Source organism: Netta rufina, assembly GCF_964035555.1.
Source record: "Netta rufina genome assembly, chromosome: 14".
Classification (NCBI taxonomy): Eukaryota; Metazoa; Chordata; class Aves; order Anseriformes; family Anatidae; genus Netta; species Netta rufina.
Genome location: NC_140137.1, coordinates 17,678,746 through 17,702,132, shown reverse-complemented (window position 1 = coordinate 17,702,132; position 23,387 = coordinate 17,678,746). Strand labels below are relative to the sequence as shown.

Here is a 23,387-nt window from a genome sequence, read left to right as displayed (position 1 = left end):
AGGGCTAACAGCCTCTGTTCCCTACATTTAGGGCCAACCTAAATGGCATCTCACTCCATTTGGGGCTAACAGCCCCATTTCCCTACATTTAGGGCCAAAAATCCCCCCCGTCTCTACCCCCTCCCCCCCCCCCCCCCCCCCCCCCCCCATATCCCCGCGCCTCCCCCTGCCGCAGCGCGGCGCTGCCCGGAAGTGCCACGTGTACGCAGCGCGCATGCGCCGGGCTGGCCCCGGTAGTTCCGGTGCGGCGTCGGCCCCGCCTCTGGCGCCGCGGAGCCGAGCGGAGCCGGGCCCGGGCGCCTCAGGGAGCCTCCGGCAGCCATGGCCCAGCCCGCCGGGCCCGCCGCTGCCTGCCGAGCTCAGGGCGCCGGCCGGCAGCCCTACAGCAACGGTGAGCTATAAGGACAAGGGTGGGGGGCGTCCCGGGGCTCGGGGGTGGCGGTGTGGCGGATTTTGGGGGTTTTGTACCCAAAACCGTGAGGGCCTCACCCCGCGGGACCTTTAGAACCGGGAAGCGAGGCTGGAAGCCCTCCCTCAGCCCTCACCCCCCCCCCCCCCCGCCGTGCCCCTTTCCCTCATTTTCCGTTCCCCAGTTCCGTGCTTCTCCTTCTGGGGACTCGTGGCGCCCCGTGAGCGGGGTGGTTTTAAGGAAATCCTTCGGTTTTTCTGCTGTAATTGTGAGTAATTAAACGGCTTTGCTCGCCGTCCCCTTCTTTCTCCGGCAGCATGTTTATAACTTCTCAAAAATCGCTCGCAGCACGGCGTTACACGGCTGCACGCTCGCCTGTAGGGTCAGCAGTGTGGGAAGCGGATAAATGCAGGCTGAAAAATAAATGCAGGCTGAGAAGAGCCCTCGTCCTCTCGAGCTTGTGGTGGAAGCAGGGAGCGTCCGAGAGGAACGTCAGCTCGTGGGGTGCTGGAGCAGGATGAGTTCCACGCTGGCATCGCGCTGTCTCAGCTGGTTTGGCTGTGGGTGGCTCGAGCACACGGTGGAAGTTCAGGGAGGCGGCCGGAGGAGGAGAGACGTCAGGCTGCCAGGTGTCTGAAAACCAGACCCGAAAGCTAGAGTTACGCAAAGGAAGGGTAATAAAATGAAGCAGCAGTTACGGCGTGCTTGGGAGAGGGTACGGGTTGTTGGCCCATTGAATAAATGGGGTTATTGGGGGGTGGGCCACTCACAGTGCTGTCGGGAAGGTGCTGCGAGCCTCGGCCCTTACAGGAAAAACAACAGTGCCTCAAAGCCATCTGGAGCGTACCGAGAGCGCCGTTATGGCATTTATAATGGCCCATGAGGAACGGGAGCTGTCAGCAGAGCGATAAATCGTACTCCAGCCGCCAGCTCTCCTCCTGACACCTTGCTCCCCTCGCTGCCCACAGGTGCCCAGCTCCCTGTGCGTGTGACCGGCCGTGGCAGTGGCACCGCACGCTGCTGACCTGGAAATGGTTGGGCAGCGAGCTGCGGGTTGCCTGGTAACAACCTGCCTCCCCTCGCTGGGTTTCAGTAGGAGCAGTGCTCACTGTGAGCGCCGATTTGCTCTTCGGCTGGCAGATGTGGAGAGTAAACAAGGAGGAGAAACGCACTCGGAGAGGACACGCTCCCCTCGTGTGCTGGTGTGGTGCTCCGAGGCCACGAGCTGCTTTGGGAGCCGCAGGTGGGCTCAGCTGCAGCGGGTGCTGGGGGCCTCCTGCTGCCCAGCTTGGCTGGAATCCATCTCAGCCTTTGGGGTTCGTGTCCTTGTACCCCCTGGGGACGTTGCGATGGGTGAAAGCAGTGTCGTGGGCACGGGGAGCAGGTGGCACTGAATTTCTGTGTGTCAGAGAACGTGGCTTGAATCGCAGCCTCCCATGGTAATGTTTTGATCCATCATTTCCTCCTGCTCGATCCCCAGCTTCAGGGAGCAGTGCAGGAAAGGAGCAGCAGCGTGCGGGGAAGCTGGAGAGCCTGCGAGCTGTCCGCCGGGCCTCCCGAAAGGGGTCAGGTCAAGATGGGCACCTGACAGCAGCAAAAAGCAAGTTCTGAGAAGTCTTTGTGCAACTGTGAAGGCCTTTGAGAAGGGTTAACGCCCCTCAGAGCTGTCGCTTTGGTTTTGTTGGCAGCTTTATGCAGGCTTGTCTTGAAAGCATGAATTGTACGAAGGCTATCAAGGCTTTTCATTGCCCTTCTGACTTTAAAAAATAAAAAACAAGTTGAAATTTGGAAGATTGCTTTAAAAATCTAACTCATCACGACACAAAGTGTCATAAAAATGATTCCTGGCTGGGCTACAGAGTCGTGCCCCGAGGTGAATAACCAAGTTATAAAATTAATCTGTATTTGTTCTGTATCTTCCCTACCACTTAGGGTAACGTTATATCAATACGCATGTGATACAGCTCTTACATAAGACACCTTAGTCACTTGTAGAGCTGGCAAACTGAATTTACAAGTCACTTGGTAAATCAGTTGTGTAAAGCCCACCTGATGGATCCGCTGCGGGGTGATTCTCAGAGGTGAGTCACAGCCGTAGGAATTCGCATGTTTGCAAGCTTTTGGTTTCGACGCCCGTAGTTTTGGAGGTTTATTAATTGCTAAGATTTGTGAGCAGCTTTGTAGGGATGGTGGGCTACAAGTGGGTTTCCTAACCAAAAGGCAGACGGCATATTGTGATTAATGGGGACCGAATCTTATGCTATATACTTCTGAGGCACAACTAACAGAGGCAGGGCGAGGTCAGTGGCACTGTAGTGCTGCTACCTTGGCCGGGCAGTCGGTGTGGAGATGCACACAGTGCTCAGGGGGTGACAGCTGTCTGTCAGCTGTCACCTGAGGCTTTCTAGGGAGTGCTGAGCTGAGTGGCAGTCGCAATATTTGCCCTAACGAGGTACTTCAGTGTTCCTTGGTTAGCTTCTTTTGTTGTGTATGTGCCCGAGTTCCAAGTTATTCGAACTCAGCAATGTGAACTTCTCCCCTTTTCAAGTTTAACCAGAACGTTTCAATAGCTCAGAAACCAGCTGCCTTTATTTTATTGCTAAATGAAATTGTGGGATTTCATTCTGGTGGCTGCTCTTTGCAGCACTTGTATGCGAAATGTCTTTCCGCGTGCTCATCTCTGCGGCGTGCTTTTGAAAATGCAAGTGTTGAATCTTGCAGGGGGTTCTGGTCTGGAAAATTAAATACTTCATTTTTCTGGGTTCAACGTTTTATTTTCCAGAAACTTAACTAATTCTGGAAAGTAGGATAGGGTTGGGAGTAAAAGAATCATAAGTATAAACCATAAGAAGGATTTCTTTTGATTTCAGGCAAATAACCATGTAGGTGGAAAGTCTCCAATGTTGATACTGGATGTTTGGGGAAATAATAAAGCCACACCAATGTGATAAAATAATGATACAGCATCAGAGAGTGTTTTAATGTTTTGTATGAGTTGTATCTGGCTGTGGCATGAATTACTCAGTGCTTTCTGCTCAGAAGGATTCCACCTGGAGATTTCTCTCCCCTTAGGCTGGCTGTCCTTTTTGGGGCAGTGGTGGCCTTCCTGCTGGAGCTCTCAGTGCACTGAAAACCCCCCAACATTTTTCGTGTTCCTGTGTACAACAGAAATCTGATGAAGCCCTTCCAGTGCCGTTTACTGTTTTATTAACCTCATTTGTTTTTTCCAAGTGATTAATGCTGAGTTCAGCTCTGCCACCCAACAAACACATCAGCACCATTAGCCTATCAAGCTGTATTTTCTCGATGGGTGACTTATGCCATGATAAATCGCTCTTCGTTTCGTGTTCTCAAGCCAGCTGGCTGTTGATGCGAGCCGTATGTGCAGGAATAGTCCTCCTGCTAAATTTAGCTGCAGAACCTTTACGGATTAACTCTGTCACTTGAGAAATAGCAGGGTGACTTATGCTGAAACTGGCTGCTCGGCTCTTTGCCGTAAGCTAAAGTTGAAGTTGGTGTCAAGCCTCAAGTGGAGCCGAGCTGCTGGGTGAGGGCGGCTCCTGGCAGCCGCGTGGCAGTGCCCTCCTCCTCGCCCCGCTGGCTTTGGGGTGTTGCTGGAGATGGAAATATCAGTGGGTGTGCGTTTCGGTGCGGGAGGGTGGAGTTTGCTCAGGCACTGGATTGCTTAGTGAGCTGCGTGCTTGGGAGGCTACTGTAAAAACAAAAACACTGAAAGATCTAAGTGTTGATAGCAAAATACTGTCAAGTTCGTTTCCCTTGTAGTACTCCTTCCATCACTTACAGCTGTTTTTGTTTTTTTAAACAAAAAAGGATTTCTGTAACATGGAGATTAATAACATCCTAAGGGAGGAGGCTCCCAGGAACACGTTTTATTTTCAGCAGCGATACATAACACTGACTTTTTAAAGCTTTTTTTTCCTCCTAGGTCCTGTTCAAAATCAGATGATGCATTCTTCAGATGCCCAGGGATACAACCCTGCCGTTCCAGGATCGTACTCCCATCAGAAGGTTCCTCCCCATCAGCCTTCCGGACAGTACAACTACAGCGGCTCCCCGAATGTTTCTCAGTTCAACAGTTATCAAGGGCCTGGGCAGACTCTCAACAGACCACCAGTGGCACCTCTCTCTGGGTCACCAGTGCAGCAAACAGGTCCCGTACCTCAAGTGCCGCCGCCTGCGTTGCAAAACTCAGCTGCTATATCATCTGCTGGTAGCTTTCCTCCTGGAGCTGGCCCCCCGATGCTTTCCAACTGGCAGTACAGCCAGAGCGCCCTGAGTCACCCGGCTGGGACACCAACAAGCCACTTGGCTCACGGGACAGGGACAGGGTCAGCTCAGCCATCGCCCTCGTTATCAGGAAATACAAATCCTCCAGGAAGTTATCAGTATGCTGCTTCTCCGGGAGGTCCCTCGCTTCAGAACAGCTATATGAAGCCAGGTAACCATCAGTCCTTGATATTTTTCTTTTAACTGGCTCCCAGTGCCAACTTTTCTGTATTGTTTTTTAAAAAAAGGTACATAGAATTCACTCTGCAGCAGCCTTTTGCTCATGGGTACCAGATTGTCAAAACAGATGATCTGAGAAAACGCGCATCACAAAATTTGGGGTAACTTCTTTGGATTAGAAAGGGAAATTCTGTGTGTAAAATTTTGGTTTTGCTTGGGTGGTTGATGCAGGTGATTCCTTAGTGGCAGCTCGTTGTTTTGTTGAGCTACATGTGGGTGATGTTTCCGTGGCCTTTGCCATTCCTTTGGGTGTTTGAAGCATTTGTGTGCTTCAGTCAAGTGAGGACTTCAGGACTTCACAGTTGAAAAACATTAAAGCAAATCTTTTTTTCTTACAAAATGCTTTTAGCCCCGTTAGATGTTTCTCTTGATTCTAGTTCTTTGTTTTATGCTGGGGTGATTTTATTACAGTTGATTGGAATGAGCAACTAGTACTCTGGAGTTCATGATGAAGATGGTAAATGAGAAACTTTGGAAAGGGGCATATGGAATAGAATCCTTGTGCACATTCAGTGGTGAATCCTCCTGAGCAATTTCCCAGCAAAGTTTTTGTAGAACAGTGATCACTTTTAAAATGAATTTAGCTCATTTTGCTGATGGTGCTCATTCTTAGCACAAAGGTCTGCCAGCTGCATGCCTGGCCTTGGACAGCCTCTCTCAGCCATGATCTGTACGTTACTGTCTCGCATCAGCTTGTTGAAGATGAGCACCCTGTCTGGAGGGATCTGTTTTAGACTCTTCTATTTCATTATACTCTGATGTGGGGCTGTACTATAACTTTATGAAGTCCAGAATTCATAATTGAAACGAGGATGCCTTCTGTGCCTCTTAAAATTCTTACCAGGAATGGTAACAAGTAACTGAAAGGGGTAAACAGCATAACATAAGAAGTAAATAACATCGTAAATAATAGCTACAGGAACCCAGTGTGACAGAAACAACTTCAAGTTGTTAAACCTTCTACACATGTTAGGATTTGTCTGATGCTGCTTATCACTTGAATAAGGAATGCGTTGATCAATATGGTCTGTTCAGAAAAGTCTTCAGTGACTTTTTCATTGGGGTTCAACTAAAAATTAATCTCCTTACAGGATCGGTACCTCCACCAGTGACTCAGCCTTTAACTCCTCTCCACCCCCCAAGGCCACCTTTGGGACCCCCACCAGTTGGTGGTCCACCTTTAATTAGGCCATCAACGCTGACAGCGGGACCACCTAATGCACAGCCTCTGCTAAACTCAGCTGCAAATCAAGAAGGTAAGAAAGGAGTTGCTCTCAACTAGAGGCTGTGAAGGCTGTCAGCTGTTGAAGACATATCTGATTTTCTCTGACTCCTGTGGGGCCTGCACAAATATGCCGTTGTTTGAGAACTCATCAGAGCTCTGGATCAAACAGACCTGCAGTTGTATTGCACTTAGAGCTCGTGTTAGATGGGATGATGTGGTAGTTGGCAGTTTTATTTTTACATATATATATGGTGCTTTGTTCTGTCAAAACTGTTGGTACCTTGCATGTTCAGATTGACAGCTTCTTGTATGTGGTAGCTGTATTGAGTGCAAGAATAGTGCAGTCAGATTTAGCTTAGTTTTGAACATACAAAAGGCATTAGAAACTGCTTTTGCTTAGAAAGTCTCCTTTCATAGTAAATAGATGAGATGTTTTCAGGGCTCTGGAGAGAGAAATATTTATTTTGAAGCAAGTTCAACTGTTTATTACTTGTGGATAATGTAGAAGGTTCCTTCCACTGGGTCATCTTTGAAGATTGTATTGATAACATAATGTAAATCGAGTACCTCCTTTCCTTTAACAATTGGTATTTGGTTTGATACGTTTAGACATAGCAAGCTTAGAATAAGTTGTCCTTTGGGAGGACTCTCAATTTCAAGGTTTTTCTTATCTCAAGTGGAATTTGTATCTTGACTGGTATGTGACCATATCAGAACTGTTGGTGTTTGCTAAACAGGACTGGACAAAGTGTATAAGCGAAGGGAGTTTGTTTCCATGTGATTTCGATGGAAAAAGAATTTCAGGGAGCTCTGTACCTACATTCCAAGATGCGTTGAAAACTGCAGCTAGCTAGCATGCAGACCCTTCCTATGATGAGAATGAGTCCCCTGACACGCTTTGCTGCCTATTAGCTTGGAATTGATGGAGTACACCTAATTCAAAGTAATCTGAACAGATCAGTCAACCAGAAATGTAGACTTAATTGTTTTTCCTTCAAAACGTTTGTGGGTTTTCATGAATGTCCTTAGAGGTCGTTTCAGCAGGGGAAGTGCATGACAGAAACAGCTAAGAAGATATACATTTATAATTAAGTTTTGTCTTGAGACAGTGTAAATCCAAACTACGCTAATCTCCATATTCATCCTGCAAAGAGAATCTCTTTTAATTTACCTCATTGCAACTTCCTAGTAACTTGTTAATTTTTTTTTTACTGGGACCTTTTTAACAGGTGATGCTACATCTGCTGCTAGCGATGGGTCTGCGGTCCAAAATAGCTATGATGCAATAGAAGGAGGTGGCCTCATGGGTAAGGTTTTGGAATTAAAAATGCTTACTGTTAATGACATAACATTTCTAACAGTTTAGGAAAGATAGAAGTTTAGTTATTTATGTACAGACATGCATGTTTTGTTCAGTGTCTGTCTTGAAACTAAATATATTTGAAGCATTGACAGACGGTATATGCATGCAAGTATTGTAGAGCAGTTAACACTTTGTGAAATTGACACTTGTCGTTTGCTTACACTTAAATAACAAAAAGCCCTCCTGATGTGATAATGCTTTGACCAAGCTGCGCTTCTTCAATTCATCTTAAATATGTCTTCTCTACTTCTAGCAACCCCACATCCTTCTCCTGCACCCCCAAATCTTAAGATGAACAGAAATGTTGGCTATTCTTACCCTGCCTTGCCACCAGGCTACCAAAATACTTCACCACCTGGAGCACCAGGAATGCAAGCATCTGCTTTGCAATATCCAGATGGATCAAAACATTTCCACCAGGTAGATTTTCTTTTTTTTCTCATTACTGCCCCAATGCACTTGAATATACAAAATTAAAAAAAAAAAAAATAATGCAGCAATCTGTGTTGTGTGTCAGTGGGGATCTGCTTCTGTAGTTCCCCATTCTGTGCCACTTGTTCACAATGATAGATGTATCCAGAAATCAATGCTTTTGTTGTCAACTTGACACCAGCCTGGAAAAATTATGCCAGCTCTTCCTAAAATGTCTTATTCTTAAATCTCCTCAGAATATTTATCTTAAATTTTCAGTTACTTTGGGTGTGTTTTTCTTCCCTCAGGTCACTATTGCTAGCTGAAGTATTTTTTTTCTGAACTTTCAAAGCAAACTGACTGATGTTTTTGCCAGCTGGGCCTCTGTATTTCAAGGGTTTTGTAGCAAATCAGTTATTTTTTACCTCCAGTATGTTACGTGCTAAAGTCCAAGTTTATGTAACAAGTAGTATTTCTAAATATATCACTTTAATACAGTTGCAGTTAATGTGCACAAAAAATGAAAGGTGGATATGTTTGCTTTTTAAATTAACTGGGTTTCATCCAAATAATCAATGCTAATTGTGAAATTTTATTGGACTCTAGCCTCCCCTAGGCACTAATCACTTAACTGCATCTATGGGTTCCCTGAGCCTCCAGCAAGAAGGATTAAGACCTGTGAATCTTCTTCAAGAAAGAAATATTCTTCCTACAACCATCTTACAGGCTCCTGTCCCAAACTTGCATGAAGACATCCAGAAGCTCAATTGTAATCCAGAGTAAGATTATCAATTTACTATAATTCATCAAAATAAATTCCTAGTTATGTTTACAACTTTCAAAAATATTTACTTATTTTTGTGAGTATAAAGCATTGAAAATGGGCTTCAGCATGTTAAGATAAAGGTGGTCAGTGGATTAAATTTTGAAGTGAGGAAGGCAGTGTAGAATATTAATTGCCCTTTTCAGCTTGTTGATATCATCTGCTTATTAGCTGTTGACTTTGTAGTCCTGAAGCAGTCCATTAATTCCTGATGTCAGAGTATAACCAATGCCATTGATTCAATTTTGAGCAACGTTCCTCTTTTAATTAAGAAAGCCTCACATGCATCCCTTAGAAAAGTCATTTAGGTAACATTTTTTTAATGCCTTAAGAAATTGTTGAAATGTGGTGTTTGAATGTGTACCACAGCTTTAATTAACCAGGTATGTTCTACTGCGGGTGTTAAGAGATCACGTGTCTCCACTTGCTGTTGCTTTTTGTTAGAATCTAAAAATAGTTGTATGGGATTAATTAGATAATTCCATCAGTTAAGCACCTCATTACTGTTTACAAAATTTCATTGATTTGTGTTCCTTTCTCTGGAGCCAAGATCGAGGCAGTTAGCAGAGCTTGCCCTCTTCTTTATCTGGTGCACACACTGTAATTTGGATGACCTGCTATTTTCATTTCAGTCTGGGATGTGTTTCAAGTAACTGTTCTCCATAACAAGAGGATAACATAACCTTCATAATCCTCCTGTTAGGGTTCTCGGCTGCTACTAAGTGCTTTTTGTAAACCTGCTTCACAGTGTACAAGGAAATTGCGTAGAAAATGTGAGGAAAAATAAGATGTTTGCAAGGCAGTTACAAATAAATACAATGCAAAAAGATTGCAATATAGCTGGTGATGAGTATGACTGAGATTTAAAATAGGAATTAACTCATTAAAGGCAGGTAGGTCAAGAAGGCTGTGGATGCAGAAGCACGCATGACCTCTGTATTGAAAGTAACCAAAATACTTGCATTACTAATAAAAATCTGTGTAAAAATTTGCAGAAGTACTGTGCATGAATGCACTTCGCAGAAACCACTGGGTTCTAAAGTGTCTGAAGTTACAGCTGTTGGGGTTGTTTGCAGTTATTTTAAACTTTGCTGGTTCAGATCAGTATACAGGCCACCTCAAAAAGTTACCCCAAAATAACGCTTTGTGTGTAAAGATTTGGTGCAACTTTGAGCACTGTTAGGCTTAACTTTGACTTTGACTAGAAAGACACCATTTTCTGCATTAAAAGTGTGTGTATAAAGTAACATAACTAAAGCTGTGGATCCAGCCAACTGTGGACTAACTGTGGATCCAGCTCAGACTAAAATGGAAAAATGTGACAGAGTTGGAGATGGTATTTTGTCTGGGAATGGATGTCACCAGCTCTGGAAAATATAAAGGATATTATACACTACTGAAATTATAATTTCCTTACCTGAAAGTCACTGAAAATAATCCTTTATTCTCTGTGTAGGTTGTTCCGCTGTACCCTGACCAACATTCCTCAAACTCAGGCCTTATTGAATAAAGCCAAACTTCCTTTGGGGCTCCTGCTTCATCCTTTCAAAGACTTATCGGTATGAGAAACATGTAAAACTTTAAATGCTGAAATATCAGCTATACCTTCACTAAAAACTGTCCAAAGTTGGAAGAGGGGTTAGAAAAGAAGTGCAGCTATGTTGGCTGATCTTGGCCTAGAAAAATTGCCTTGGTGACTGACATTTCCCTGGTCCATAGGTCCATACAGATTGCTGTCATTTATCTGAGATTTTTCTACTGCCTTTCTAAACCTAAAAAAAAAAAAAAAAAACAAACCCTCAGAGGCAGTGCAGAAGTCATAGTGTGACAGAAGGCAACTCATGTAAATACTACTCCTACTTGAATAGCTGTATTTTTTCACATAACGGTTGTAGTTATTAATTTCCTATACCAAACCAAGTACTGATTCTTAATTTAGTTAAGCATTAACAAAGTTAAAGGGGTTTGGCTGTCCACAGATACCCAGGAGACTTTGAATTTGGCAGTGCATCTTTTAAATGTTCCTGTTTTTCACAACTTAAGTGATTTTTCCGAATACATATTGCTGTCTTTTTCCTGGGATCTTTGTCCTGCACTGAATGTGGAGTTTGTTTTTGCACCATAAATGCAAAATTCAAGACTGTGGAGGCTTGAAAGGGAAGCATTTGCAGCCAAATAGATTAGAGCTAGGTTCTGACCAGTATTATTATTAAGGAATTTTGTAGGAGTGCTGTGTGGATGCAGAAATACTTGTTCCTTAAACAAGTATGCTTTGACTAGCTAGCTAACCAGGAAGCACACTGTAGATTGTTGTTATCGTAGTTGAATGGCTGTAGTGTTGACGCTTTAAAATAGGAAGCTTTTCTTTTCCAGCAATTGCCAGTGGTCACTTCAAGCACTATTGTGAGATGTCGTTCCTGCCGGACGTATATTAACCCTTTCGTCAGCTTTTTAGACCAAAGGAGATGGAAATGCAATTTGTGCTATAGAGTGAATGATGGTAGGTTTTAAATGCGCTCATTGTTTTGAACTGTTAGAGCTATCCTTTCCCACCTTGACCTTTGAGATGGCAATATTGTTGGCTGTGTCAGTGCTAGGTTTCATCATTTCTTATGCTGAAGTCTGACACAGTCTCCCAAGGTAGGACAGGTGACAAAGTTGCTTCCCTACCTAGTATATATAGTTTTCGGAGAAGTATTGCCCAACAGGCACTAAAGAGTTGATATATTTGTTTTAAAATGTAGCACAGCTAATGCTAGTTTGAAGTAATAATGTACTAATTTACCTGCACAGTTCCTGAAGAATTCATGTATAATCCTGTGACAAGAGTTTATGGAGAACCTCATAAAAGACCTGAAGTCCAGAATGCTACTATTGAGTTTATGGCTCCATCTGAATACATGGTAAGGTTTTACTTACTCTCTCCCTTAGTTTTTATTTCCAGAGAGAAGTTGAGGAGGAAAAAAACCCACAAACTTCTTATAGAGGGTGCTTTCCAGTTTAGTATAGCAGTCACTGCTTCAAGGAGTACATCTGAGAAGTCTCAAGTGTTACTTCAGATAGGATGTCATTTATAAACATTTATGATTTCATAGTTCTGTATTTAGAATAGGTAGGTGTTTGTGGGTCTTTTGAAAGAAAACCACAATTATAGAATCACCCGATGAGGAAAATGCATTTAGAAATTTTATCTGTCATCTGTGTGTTGCTCTAATAGAGTTCAAACCTGCAGTAGAATAAACCCAATCTAATAACTGTCACTTTGAAAATTAAAGGCAATCTTTTCTTTGTTCAGCTACGTCCACCTCAGCCACCTGTGTACCTCTTTGTATTTGATGTTTCTCATAATGCAATAGAGACAGGATACTTGAATACAGTCTGCAAGACCTTGTTAGACAATCTTGACCTGTAAGTAGAAAGAATGTCCTTTTTTTTTTTTTTTTTTTGGTCGTATGAAACTTATGCCAGACACTAACATGCTAATGCTTCCTGTCTGTAAGAAAAGTTTCCTGGTGTTAGCTCGCCATGGCCAGTGTTGTATGGAAATTTAGTATAAAGCTGTAGTCATTTGTCCTATCACAGCTGCACCACTATATAAAGTAATTTTGAGGCACTTCTCACACTGGGTCTTTTCTATCTTCTTCACCAACCCCAAGGAGGAATAAGCATTATGTTAATGATGTGTTTTGAATTATCTCTTCTGAAAGCTGAAATTTAGATAAGTATTCACTGGAATGTATGCATGCATCTAATTAACTTTTCATTTTAAGGAAGTGCTATTTGAATGTACATAAATCTGGCTTAGTATTTGCAGCTTGTTTCTTTCCTGTATCTTTATATATTATTTTTGTTTGATATATAGTAGAGTTGATGTCTAGCTTTCTACTTCACTAACATTGGAAAATTCTGAAAGATAACTCACTTTGGGGTTCTTGTGTGTCATTCCTTTCTGAAGGGGCTTCTATGCTGAACTTCTAAATAAGGCTTTAACTTAAAAATTACAAACACCTGTTGCTGTGTCTGCAAACACATTTATTCTTTCTAAGTGTTGTTCATCCATTTTTTATTACCCTCCTAAAAAAAATCTCAGACGTCTGCTGGGTGATTCTACTATGAGCTCCTTTTTTTCATCCAGAATGATTTAGTCAGGCTATTGCAATATAGCTGTTAAGCTGACTACTTGGTAAGAACATTGGATGACAGGTGCAGTGGATGTGGTTTTAAATTTAAAAAAAAAAAAAAAGCTTGTAGAAATGAAATTTCATCTTGCTGAACACCATATGTCTGATTTCTAGGCTTCCCGGGAATACTAGAACAAAAATAGGCTTCATCACATTTGACAGCACAATCCATTTCTACAGTCTTCAGGAAGGTCTCTCTCAGCCTCAGATGCTTATAGTTTCAGATATTGAAGGTATGCAGAAAAAACTTCTGTGGTTAGTAGCTATTAACGACTGCTGGTTTTGACAGCCTTTTTAAAATATATTTGGTGGGAGTTTCTAGATCAGATCGTTAATCTCTCTAGTTATGGCTGTGGAAGTAGCATATATCTGGGTTCCTTTGAAGCTCCTGATGTCTGAGCAATGCTGTGACTGCTCATGACTTAAAACATGAAGACAGCCTTCTGAAAAACAAAGATAGCCTTCTGAACCTCTAGTTTTTTGTACAATTATCTAAACTTGTGTTAGGATCATAAATGCAATGATGCTTGGTAAATTGCAGTAGATTCTTAGTAACTAATGCTTAGTAAAGGCTAAGAAGACCATCACTGTCAAGTTACCTTTCACTTACGTTAAGGGGCAGGGTGGAATGAATACTAGACAATCTTCCATGCATTTTTACTCAGTAGGCTTTATTATCCTTAAAGCATTTTGACTGCTCTTCTAAAATGTCATTCTAGCCACAGGTATGCTGGGGGTGGATCAATGTTTGAATGGATTTACACATTGATACTATATTTTTTTCAGTAGGTGTAATGATTGGCAAATACAATTCAGGAAAGATTTTTTTTTAAGCAAACCACAATGACAAAAAACTAACACTTTTTTTTTCTTCCAGATGTATTTATACCAATGCCAGAAAACTTATTAGTAAATTTAAATGAAAATAAAGAGGTAAGAACTGCCTTACATAACTAGTGACATTCACATAATATGCTTGATAGTTTGTGGATTACTAAATACTCTTGAATATCTATGTTTAAATAACAAGTTCGGGATAGGGAAAAAGTCTTTAAATTTATCTATTTGACTGTAAAAAATTAATAACCTGAAACAAGACAATACTTGACTTTTGCTCGGGCTGTTTTTTTACTACCTTAATATTGCCAGTATCAGTACATGTTTATGTACGCTCAGCAATCCTCCTTATAAAGAAAAAACTGTTAAGACACTAGTCTTAATATTTTTATTTCCTAAATTGCAGCTTATTCAAGATCTACTGAGGACCTTGCCACAAATGTTTACCAAGTCCCTGGAAACTCAGAGTGCTCTTGGACCTGCATTACAGGCAGCCTTTAAACTGATGTCCCCCACTGGAGGTAGGATCTCTGTCTTCCAGACACAGCTTCCATCTGTGGGAATGGGAGCACTGAAATCGCGAGAAGAACCAAACCAAAGAGCAACTGCAAAGGTTAGAAAAGTTTTTAAAAATAATTAAAAAAAAAAAAAAAAGAACTGCCAGTCATGTTCTGTACATGTGCATAGCTATGGAATTGCCTGTTCTAGGTGAAATTTTTTGGTTCTTTTGTTGGGTTAACCTTTTAACTACTTTAGTGAAGAGAAAGGGGACGGGAAACAACTACTGTAAATGTAAATTCGTGACCCAATTCTTTAAAAGATGTAGCTAAAATCAAGGGTGAAAAATCATTTATTAGTGTCACTGAGAACAAGTGATAAATACGTGAATCTTGAATTTCCTTTGTATATCGTAATGTTCCGTTGTGTTAACAGGAGATACATCTGACTCCATCAACTGACTTTTACAAGAAGTTAGCCTTGGACTGCTCAGGACAACAGGTTGCAGTGGATTTATTTCTTCTTAGTGGACAATATTCTGACTTAGCTTCTCTAGGTAAGCCATGCGAAGTTGTTTTGGGGCATCTAACTTCTAAACTTCTTGACAAATATGTGAAATCTAGCATTTAGAATATGAACAAATCTAATGTGTCAAGATGAAAATTCATCCTTGAGCAGTGACACTGAACAGAAGGCAATATTTCAATCTTTCCTGATTTAGCATAACTGTTTTCACATTCTCCCCTTAGTGAGTCAGGATTTTTGTGGTCCTGGTATAAGTGCTTGAAATCTTTCTTCCTTTCTGCCTTCCAGCCATTGGTGTTAAGCCTACCATTAGGGTAGGCTTACTAGTGTTTTAATTATTTTTTTCTCCATTTAACCAGACTTTTGAGTGACAGAGTACCCGTAATTTCAGGTCTTTTCATGCCTCTATACATAATTGAATATATAGTTGTATTATGTGTCTGTCTCTGTATGCAGGTCTATGACTGTGTAACAAAGCTATTTGCAGATGTGAACTGTTTAATTATTAAAGGTAATATCGCATTCCTCTGGTATTTTTAAAGGCAACTGTATTCACTCTGCTATTGTATGGTTTTGTTTCAGGTTGTATATCAAGATATTCGGCAGGTAGTGTTTATTACTACCAATCTTACCATCATAAACACAACCCTGTCCAAGTGGAGAAATTGCAAAAGGAGTTGAAACGATATTTAACTAGAAAAATTGGATTTGAGGCTGTCATGAGGATAAGATGCACCAAAGGTTTGAACGTGTTTTCTTGGGAGTAGGGCAGGAGCAAGCAGGGGATTGTGTTTGCTGTTGTTTGGGAATGTTTTGATTCATATGATTGATACTTTGGCTTTTATGTAAACTTAAATGTTTAAAGGACAAGGATTAGGAAAGTAAAACTCAGTACCAGGAATTGGACCGTTTTTATGACTGTATTTGGAATTTAGAAGTCAGTAAAAAATCTGTATAATGGCTAAAAGTGGAAATTTTTCCAGGTTGCTGTTTCTTTTATAGTGTAGAAACTTGCTTTTATTCTACATTGATTTCTGAATTCCTGGCTTCTGTTAGGCTTTGTGGATTCTACAGATTAGTAATCTGTTTGGAATATTTACCTTTCTGAAGATGCTTTATTTTTTTCAGAAGGATTTTAACGTTCTGATACAGAATGGGGTGTTGGGTGGGTAAATGGCATCTGTAGTTCACATCTGACTAAAAAAAGAATTGATTCGGTATAATGCTTATCTCGTAGGTCTTTCCATTCATACCTTCCATGGGAACTTCTTTGTAAGATCTACAGACTTGTTGTCATTACCCAACGTAAACCCAGATGCAGGATATGCCGTGCAAATGTCAGTAGAAGAGAGCCTTACTGATATGCAGGTCGTTTCTTTTCAGTCAGCTCTTCTGTACACATCCAGTAAAGGTAAGATGTATAGGTAGTGTTGGCTGAAACTAATTATATTCAGATAAGTGTTCTTGTGTATGTTTATAAGCTGTAAGTCAGTTGGAGTCGCAAGTTATTTTATGAAATGTCAGGACAGTAGATGTGATGTTACTGCATGTTGATGTTACTGCTTCTTCCAGACCAAGAAGTTTTATGGGAAACTTACTCTGGTCTGCAAATAGGTGGCCTTAGCCTAGAAACTGAGAACTAAGTTTTTAAAAGATACTTAAAACAGCCTGTCTCACTGTTTGCATTATAAATAGGGTTGAATCATTTTTTTTTTTTTTTGCTTATTTGGTCTAACACAGATCAGCTGATATTGTCAATGGGGAAACTATCCAATTAATAAAAGCATTTAAGTGTGACAGAATTTACTGAATAAACAGTGGCATTCTTGTGTTCCTTCATAAAAACCAAAGTTGTGGTTTTTTCCTTTTTTCGTACAGGTGAAAGAAGAATTCGTGTCCACACGATGTGCTTACCTGTTGTAACAACACTGAGTGACGTCTATGCAGGGGCAGATGTGCAAGCTATCACAGGGCTGTTAGCCAATATGGGTGAGAATGAAAAGAGCTTGTCTGGATATGTATACTAAAAGCTTTAGAGATATTATCCAGTAATCTTCTGGGAAGTTACATTAGAAGTAACGATTCTCTCTGCTTCTAATGCTTGGCTTAGGTAAAATATCAGTATAGCTCTATGTAGTCACCTGGCCTTAGTCTAGTGCATCATCATACTTTTGGTTGATAATACTTAAATCAAAAAAGCTCTTGGTCCTTTGCTTTTTTCTGAATCATTTAACTTGATTTCTACAGTAGTGTTGTAAAAATTTAAGCTGCATGAGAGTGTATGTTGAAATGAGAAGAGTTAACCTGTATGACTTACTACACAAGGAGGAAAAGCCTCTTTCTTGAGCTTTATATTTATTTATTTTCTTTTTAAGCTGTGGACCGATCAGTTTCTGCTACCCTGAGTGATGCTCGAGATGCTTTGGTCAACGCAGTGATAGACTCTTTATCTGCTTACCGTTCATCAGTCCTAAGCATTCAACAGCCTGGTCTAATGGCCCCCAGTTCACTACGGCTCTTCCCACTTTACGTACTGGCACTCTTAAAACAGGTAAGCCATACAAGAGGAGCATAGTTTTCTATGCTTGGAATGTCAACCTGCAGTAAAAGAGCATGTCATCGACGTGCAAAATAAACTATGTTGAATTCAGTTTCTCACTTTTCTTTAACAGTCAAATTAAACGCCTTTTTGTTTGCAGAAAGCATTTCAAACTGGGACGAACGCACGTTTAGACGAACGCATTTTTACCATGTGTCAGGTGAAAAACCAGCCCCTTGTTTACCTCATGCTTATGACACATCCCAGTTTGTACAGAGTTGATAATCTCACGGATGAGGTGAGTATTTGCATTGCTACTGGGTCTAATTGTGTCTTGTCGCATAGATTTGTATGATGTGAAAATAAATTTGTGTTTTAAACCTTGCAAGTCTTCCACGTTAAAGCTCAAATTTTCCCAGTTGCTTCATTTATGTCTTTGTTACTTGAAGATAGGCTTGAAGAATTCTGGTGTGAAGCTGTGCTTTGGCAATGGGTGGATGGGGAAGGGTTTTTTTCTAACTAATTTCTGCCCTGTCTTATCTTGCACTATAAATTGTATGTATGTAATGATAGTACAACAGATGTTTTGTCATCCCCCCTCGTTGCTTCCTTTATTTTAAAATGTCAAAGTAGTTCTGTGAACAGTGTGTTTAAGAGCCTGAATAATTTCAGAAAGCACATCAGTACTGATCAAAATAAATTTGAAGTACGCCTCTCTAAATAGAACATCAAGAGATTTACTATTAAATTATGTACTTGAATTATAACAAACTTAGAGGAAAAGGATTCAGCTTCAATATTCAGCATAGGACAGCCAAATCTTACTTAACTTCTATTTTTGTAACTATTTCACTGCATGGAGATGTGAACTGTACTTTTTTTTTCCTTTTAGGGAGCTCTTAACATAAATGACAGAACTATACCTCAGCCACCCATTCTCCAGCTGTCAGTAGAGAAGTTGAGTAGGGATGGTGCCTACCTTATGGATGCTGGCTCTGTAAGTTGGGTGGTGGTGATTTAATTTTTTTTTCCAAATTTATATTTATGTTGTGTTCCTTCTGAGAATTCAAAACATGTAGAAGACTGACGAGGTGTAGCTTTGTTTTAGGTTATTCTTATTGCTGGTTATTTTTCAGGTAATGTTTCTGTGGATTGGAAAGAGCTGTGGGCAGAGCTTTATCAGCCAAGTCCTTGGAGTTCCAAATTACGGCTCAATACCACAGAACATGGTACGTGCTTGTTTTGTTGTATACCAATTGTACAGTGCAGCCAAAATGTTATCTTCCTGGGAATTGAAATACTATATTGAAATATTAGCCCTCTGGTTGCTATTCGCCATAAATCCAGGTCCAAGGGAAACAAAATGTTATGTCTCTTGGAGTTTCTGTAGGCTGAACTTTAATCTGGATCTTCCCATTAAAGCACAGTAGGAACAGGCTGACAACGATTAAGTTTCTCAGAAGAGTGGGAGCACCCTGAGAATATCTGGGAATAGTAAGCACAGGGGATTAGTGGAAAACCTTCCGTTTCTGTGAAAAAAAGCAGTACTGATCACAACTCAGCCATCACTATTCTGATAGTCAGTTGCCAGCACCTGTTTGGTGCATTTGATTGTTTCAAGCCCTGTAGGAGACCACAGTAAAACTATTCATCACAGAATGCCTCCTCTGTCCAGGGTTTCTTTACACCTGATTAGGATAGAGTTGAGTTATTTTGTTAAGTGATCAATTTACTGCTGGTATTGTATACTGCTGTGTATTAATGATACTCTTTGCTTCTTAGACACATCTGCCAGAGCTTGAAACTGCAGAATCCATCAGAACAATAGCTTTCATTTCTTGGCTGAGAGAACAGAGACCTTTCTTTCCTATCCTATATATAATAAAGTAAGTGTTTTAACAGTCTTTGAGACCTTTTACAGTGCATATTTGGATATCATATACTGTACTTCCTGAAGTCAAGTTCTGTCAGTGGTGCATGTTGTGCCTAACAAGTTTGGCAGTAGATATGACTTGGTATGAATCATCTTTAATTTATAACTTTCACAGATTAACTTTTTTCTGTGACATTTAGCCTTTTTTAATGCTAGATGAAGTTAACAGTGATAAGAGTACTTGTTGGGATTAATCACAAGGGCTCTTTTCATAAGTCCTTGAGCTCTGAGCACATCTTGCACTTGATCTGTAACTTTCTGAATGCATTGGTAGATCTTGGTGAATATTTATTTCACTCAAATGTTTATTTTCATTTTGAAGGGATGACAGCCCATTGAAATCAAGTTTTCTGCAAAATATGATTGAAGACAGAACAGAATCAGCCTTATCATACTATGAGTTCCTCCTCCATATACAGCAGCAAGTGAATAAATGAAACGCTAGCCTTTGGCTCACTTCTTTAAGGAAAGATTTTGCAGTAAAGAACACTTGTGCTTATAATATCCTCATTAAATCTGTGGCCTGAGGCAGTCGATGAGAAGTTCTCACTGTGATTTCAACGAACTAAAGCAACTAAAGGACCACATCTGAGAATCAAATGTGCAACTATACATTATACCTTAAAAATCAAACTATTGGAACTGGTTGAGCACCTTTATTTTGCTGCAAATCATGTTTTTACTGTAAGTAGTTGCAGCATGAAGTACATTTACAAAGGCAATACTGAAAAGGTGAAATACATTTTGTAAAATAAAGAGTTCTTTGTTGTTCAAAATGTATATTTCCGTAACTCTTTGCATTTTTTTTTTTTTTGCTGCTAGATATAAAAACCTCACAATACTGATCATGATTTGCAGGGAAATTCTTTGTAAGTGCATCCAGTGATCAGAGCATCTCAATGTTCAACTTAAAAATGCTTAAAGTAGCAATGAAACAACTGTTCATTGTGAAACGAACAAATAATTTATGGAACTTAGAATCCAGTGTTTGGAGTGGATTATGGCTAATAGGATTCAAGGTAAGCTTAACATGGACAAGATGGCTTAATATTTGAAAGCTTTTAATAAGTCAGTATTCAATTTTTAAAAAAAATAGTGGGGAGGAGTGAGCCCTATATGAGATACATTAAAGTCAGTGGCTGAGTCAGCAGCAAAAGTAGACTTATGTAGATGGCAAGCTTTGTTTTTCTTCAGTAAAATTTTTCTACTTACTTTCAGCCTGTGAATGGTATGGGAGGGGAATGGCAAGTAAAGTTATCCCAGGATAAATGTTTAGTAGACTTTGGGCTCTCGTTTACATAGCTGAATGTTAGGCCCCTGAAATTTAGTGTGCTTACGAAGTGCATTTGTGTGATGGCACTTCAAACCTAGTGGTTTGAGACCACATTCAATATTCTGACACTAAAATTGGAAGATAAATTATTTTTCCAAAGACAAAAACATTATTTTGTATTTAAAGATTTCTTTATGGTTCGAGACATACTTGAAGTTCTCCAAGATTTCTTTACTGCAGCTGCCTAATGAGCCTAGGTCCAAAGCCAGTGTGCACCAAATGAAAGCTTTAAATGTACTCTCAGATCCCTGCCAGAGCTACAGACAGAAGTTGGCCTTGGACTCGAAGTGAAAATTTATATACAAGAATATTTAGATAATTTTATAAAAGTGTATCAGTGATCTCCAAAAGAGTTATCAATAGCTAGCATCATGAAGAGTATTTAAGTTGCTGTACCTGTATGCCCATGGAAGACATTTGTATGGAAGAATCTTATTTTACCTTTTTGCCTAATGGTGATATAGTTCTTGCAAAATCTACTTGGGGCAAGTGAAGTGTACAGGTAAAACATTTATAAAAGTGGTCAAGCACATACTGTGACTAGGCTAGTTAGCTTACAGTTGGCGATAGAAATGTCAAAGGACATTGTAGGGTAATCATTTGCTACCATTACAGGCTGTAGCTACACTTGATTGTCAGGAGTTGCCTTACTTCAAGGGAGGAGTTTCTTTGGAGGAATTGGTCTTTTCACTTGAGCACAAGAAGGTAAAGTTCAGAGAATGTCTAAAATAGTGTGAAAAGACTATTGTAAAACCAATTTAAGCTTCCCTGTTTGCTGTATCTGTAGCAAATAGGAGTATATTTACTTGAACAGCTTTTCAGAAAATTGCACAGTTTCTAGTCAGAATGGAGAGATGGGTTTGTTTCTTTTAAGTTTTGGCAGTATGAACTTTTTTTTTCTTTTCCCTGGGAGAAGGGGTCTCTTCATTTAAATGGAAGCTATGCACTTGCATAGTTTATCACTTAAAACTTGCATTTTGGGTATGTTATTGCTCAGATGTTGAAAGTCATCCTTGCATCTACCAGCCTACCCCAAGTCTGTTTCTTACTCTGACTGTATTTTGCTATAATAATCCTGTAATTTTTTTAAAGAACATAAATGTTGGAGATGACTTCATTACTTTATGTACACCAGACTAATGGCTAAAGATATCAGTGTTTGTGGCAATTAACTTTTAATTAGGGTCCCTAAGTTTTACAGAGCAAAATGTTATAAACACGAATCAGATGAACCCTCTTGGAGTGGATCACTTGTTTTCATCTTGGAAGAAATTCTGTATTGAACTTTGTTAGTTTATTCCCTCGCAGTGGGAAAAGCCTGCTGTATTGTAAGGGCAATACAGCACAGATGAACTCACAAGCTACCTATGATGTGTCATTTTAACCTACCGTTGGAAAACAAGGACACTGAAGATGAACTGCAAAAACAGGCAGGAGTGGCTCTGGTACTTAGATCTCAGCAAGACAACTCTACCACTGCAAATGTATTCTATTTTTCTAGTTGAGGACTTTTTTTAAACTTATTTCTGTATTTGACACATTAGTGTTCGGCCAACATTGTTACCATCCATTTTACTTTGCTTTCATTATTGTTTTAATTTAATATATTTGAGTCTAAGTCCACATAGATTGTTTTGCAATAACTAGAATGATTCACTTTTATTTAGATTTAATTTCTTAACAGAATTTAATCAAAGATGCAAAATGGCTATTAAGTAAGGGACCATTAAATGTGATTTTAAGCTTCTGTTTACTATTATGGATGTAATCCTTACAGTAAATTTAATTTTGTAAAGTAGTGTATAATATTGTAATATTAAATCTTTGCTTTCTGAACTAGGACATTTGATCTTCAGTATGAAGTTATAAATCTTCCCCGTTTTGAATTTGAGACAGGATTTACTTGTCCTCCTTTTTACAGTTTGTAATTTTCACTGTTTTATTCCTGTAAAAAGTCATTTGTAACACATGCAAATGCTTATTTTATCTGTGCTAATTTATCAGATTTGGCTACTCAATAAAATTAATTGAAAGAACTCATGCAAGTCCATCAGTCCTTTCTTATAAAAATAAAATACTGTATTTGATCAATCAAGATAAATAGCATGTATTAGCAAGAGATAAATTATACTTTAGCTAAAACTTTAACATTAGTGATACAAACTGAGAGGGAACTTTTAGGAGAATTAGTTTCAGTTGAATAAAACTTTCCTTCTGTCATTGGCGTTTTTTTGTCCTCCCAGACCATCTCTGTCAGTCAGCATTATTGTTTAGTACTATCTTGGGGTTTGTTATTCCAGTAAGCCCACATCTGTACCGTACTCCAGCATATTTGTACCCTGCCATCTGGCTGGAAGTTGGTCTCAAGCCAGTGACATTGATGGTTGGAATTTAGCCTGCCTTCAGCAGTGTTCCCAAGATGGTGATTAATTTTATTATAGGTAATCTTATCTCTTCATTTAATGTCCTCTTTCAACACCTTTTTGTAAGAGTCATTCCATCTTATGCTTGCCAATTTTTTTTACGAGCTCTCATCACTGCTTCTGGTTCATCATATGTAAGGTAATGCACGAGCCTGGCTCTTTGACCTCTGACTTAAATTTTTGAATACAGAATTCTATCATTCTCTAAATCACTTAGTATCTTAGATATATTACTGATTGGACTTGTCAGCACTACATTTTCCATGTAGTGGAATGCAACTGTCTTTGTTCTGCTGCTGAATTCAACGCTCCAGCTGTGGCTCAGTGTCCACCTCCCAGCTGCTGGTCTTTGGAAGTGCA

The 23,387-nt window shown here is 40.1% G+C and overlaps 1 protein-coding gene across 5 annotated transcripts; it reads left to right on the top strand.

Annotated features, from left to right (window-relative positions):
• Positions 1–259: 259 nt before the first annotated feature.
• On the top strand, positions 260–22,618 carry SEC24A (SEC24 homolog A, COPII coat complex component). Of its 5 annotated transcripts, none has more exons than XR_014618866.1 (24): positions 260–391; positions 4,356–4,868; positions 6,028–6,192; positions 7,391–7,468; positions 7,778–7,944; positions 8,542–8,714; positions 10,215–10,317; positions 11,132–11,258; positions 11,552–11,661; positions 12,054–12,166; positions 13,054–13,172; positions 13,817–13,872; positions 14,183–14,389; positions 14,710–14,830; positions 15,382–15,540; positions 16,037–16,210; positions 16,678–16,788; positions 17,175–17,350; positions 17,499–17,636; positions 18,231–18,335; positions 18,475–18,567; positions 19,121–19,224; positions 19,594–19,955; positions 20,130–22,618. XR_014618866.1 is itself a non-coding variant. In XM_084295531.1 (23 exons), the coding sequence occupies exons 1-23, from the start codon at positions 322–324 to the stop codon at positions 19,706–19,708; spliced, it is 3,297 nt and encodes a 1,098-aa protein (XP_084151657.1). In that variant the 5' UTR covers positions 260–321; the 3' UTR covers positions 19,709–22,618. The 5 variants fall into 5 exon arrangements, 1 of the variants encoding a protein (XP_084151657.1); XR_014618867.1 differs by having other exon boundaries at positions 20,094–22,618; XR_014618868.1 differs by having other exon boundaries at positions 19,594–20,290; positions 21,220–22,618.
• Positions 22,619–23,387: the final 769 nt, after the last annotated feature.

What these genes read in the sequence shown, in the direction of transcription:
- SEC24A (XM_084295531.1), top strand. Translation starts at nt 322, where the DNA reads ATGGCCCAGCCCGCCGGGCCCGCCGCTGCCTGCCGAGCTCAGGGCGCC. An exon ending in GAACAGCTATATGAAGCCAG is followed by an intron (nt 4,869 to 6,027) that starts GTAACCATCAGT and finishes ATCTCCTTACAG; the next exon opens with GATCGGTACCTCCACCAGTG. An exon ending in GTGCTATAGAGTGAATGATG is followed by an intron (nt 11,259 to 11,551) that starts GTAGGTTTTAAA and finishes TTACCTGCACAG; the next exon opens with TTCCTGAAGAATTCATGTAT.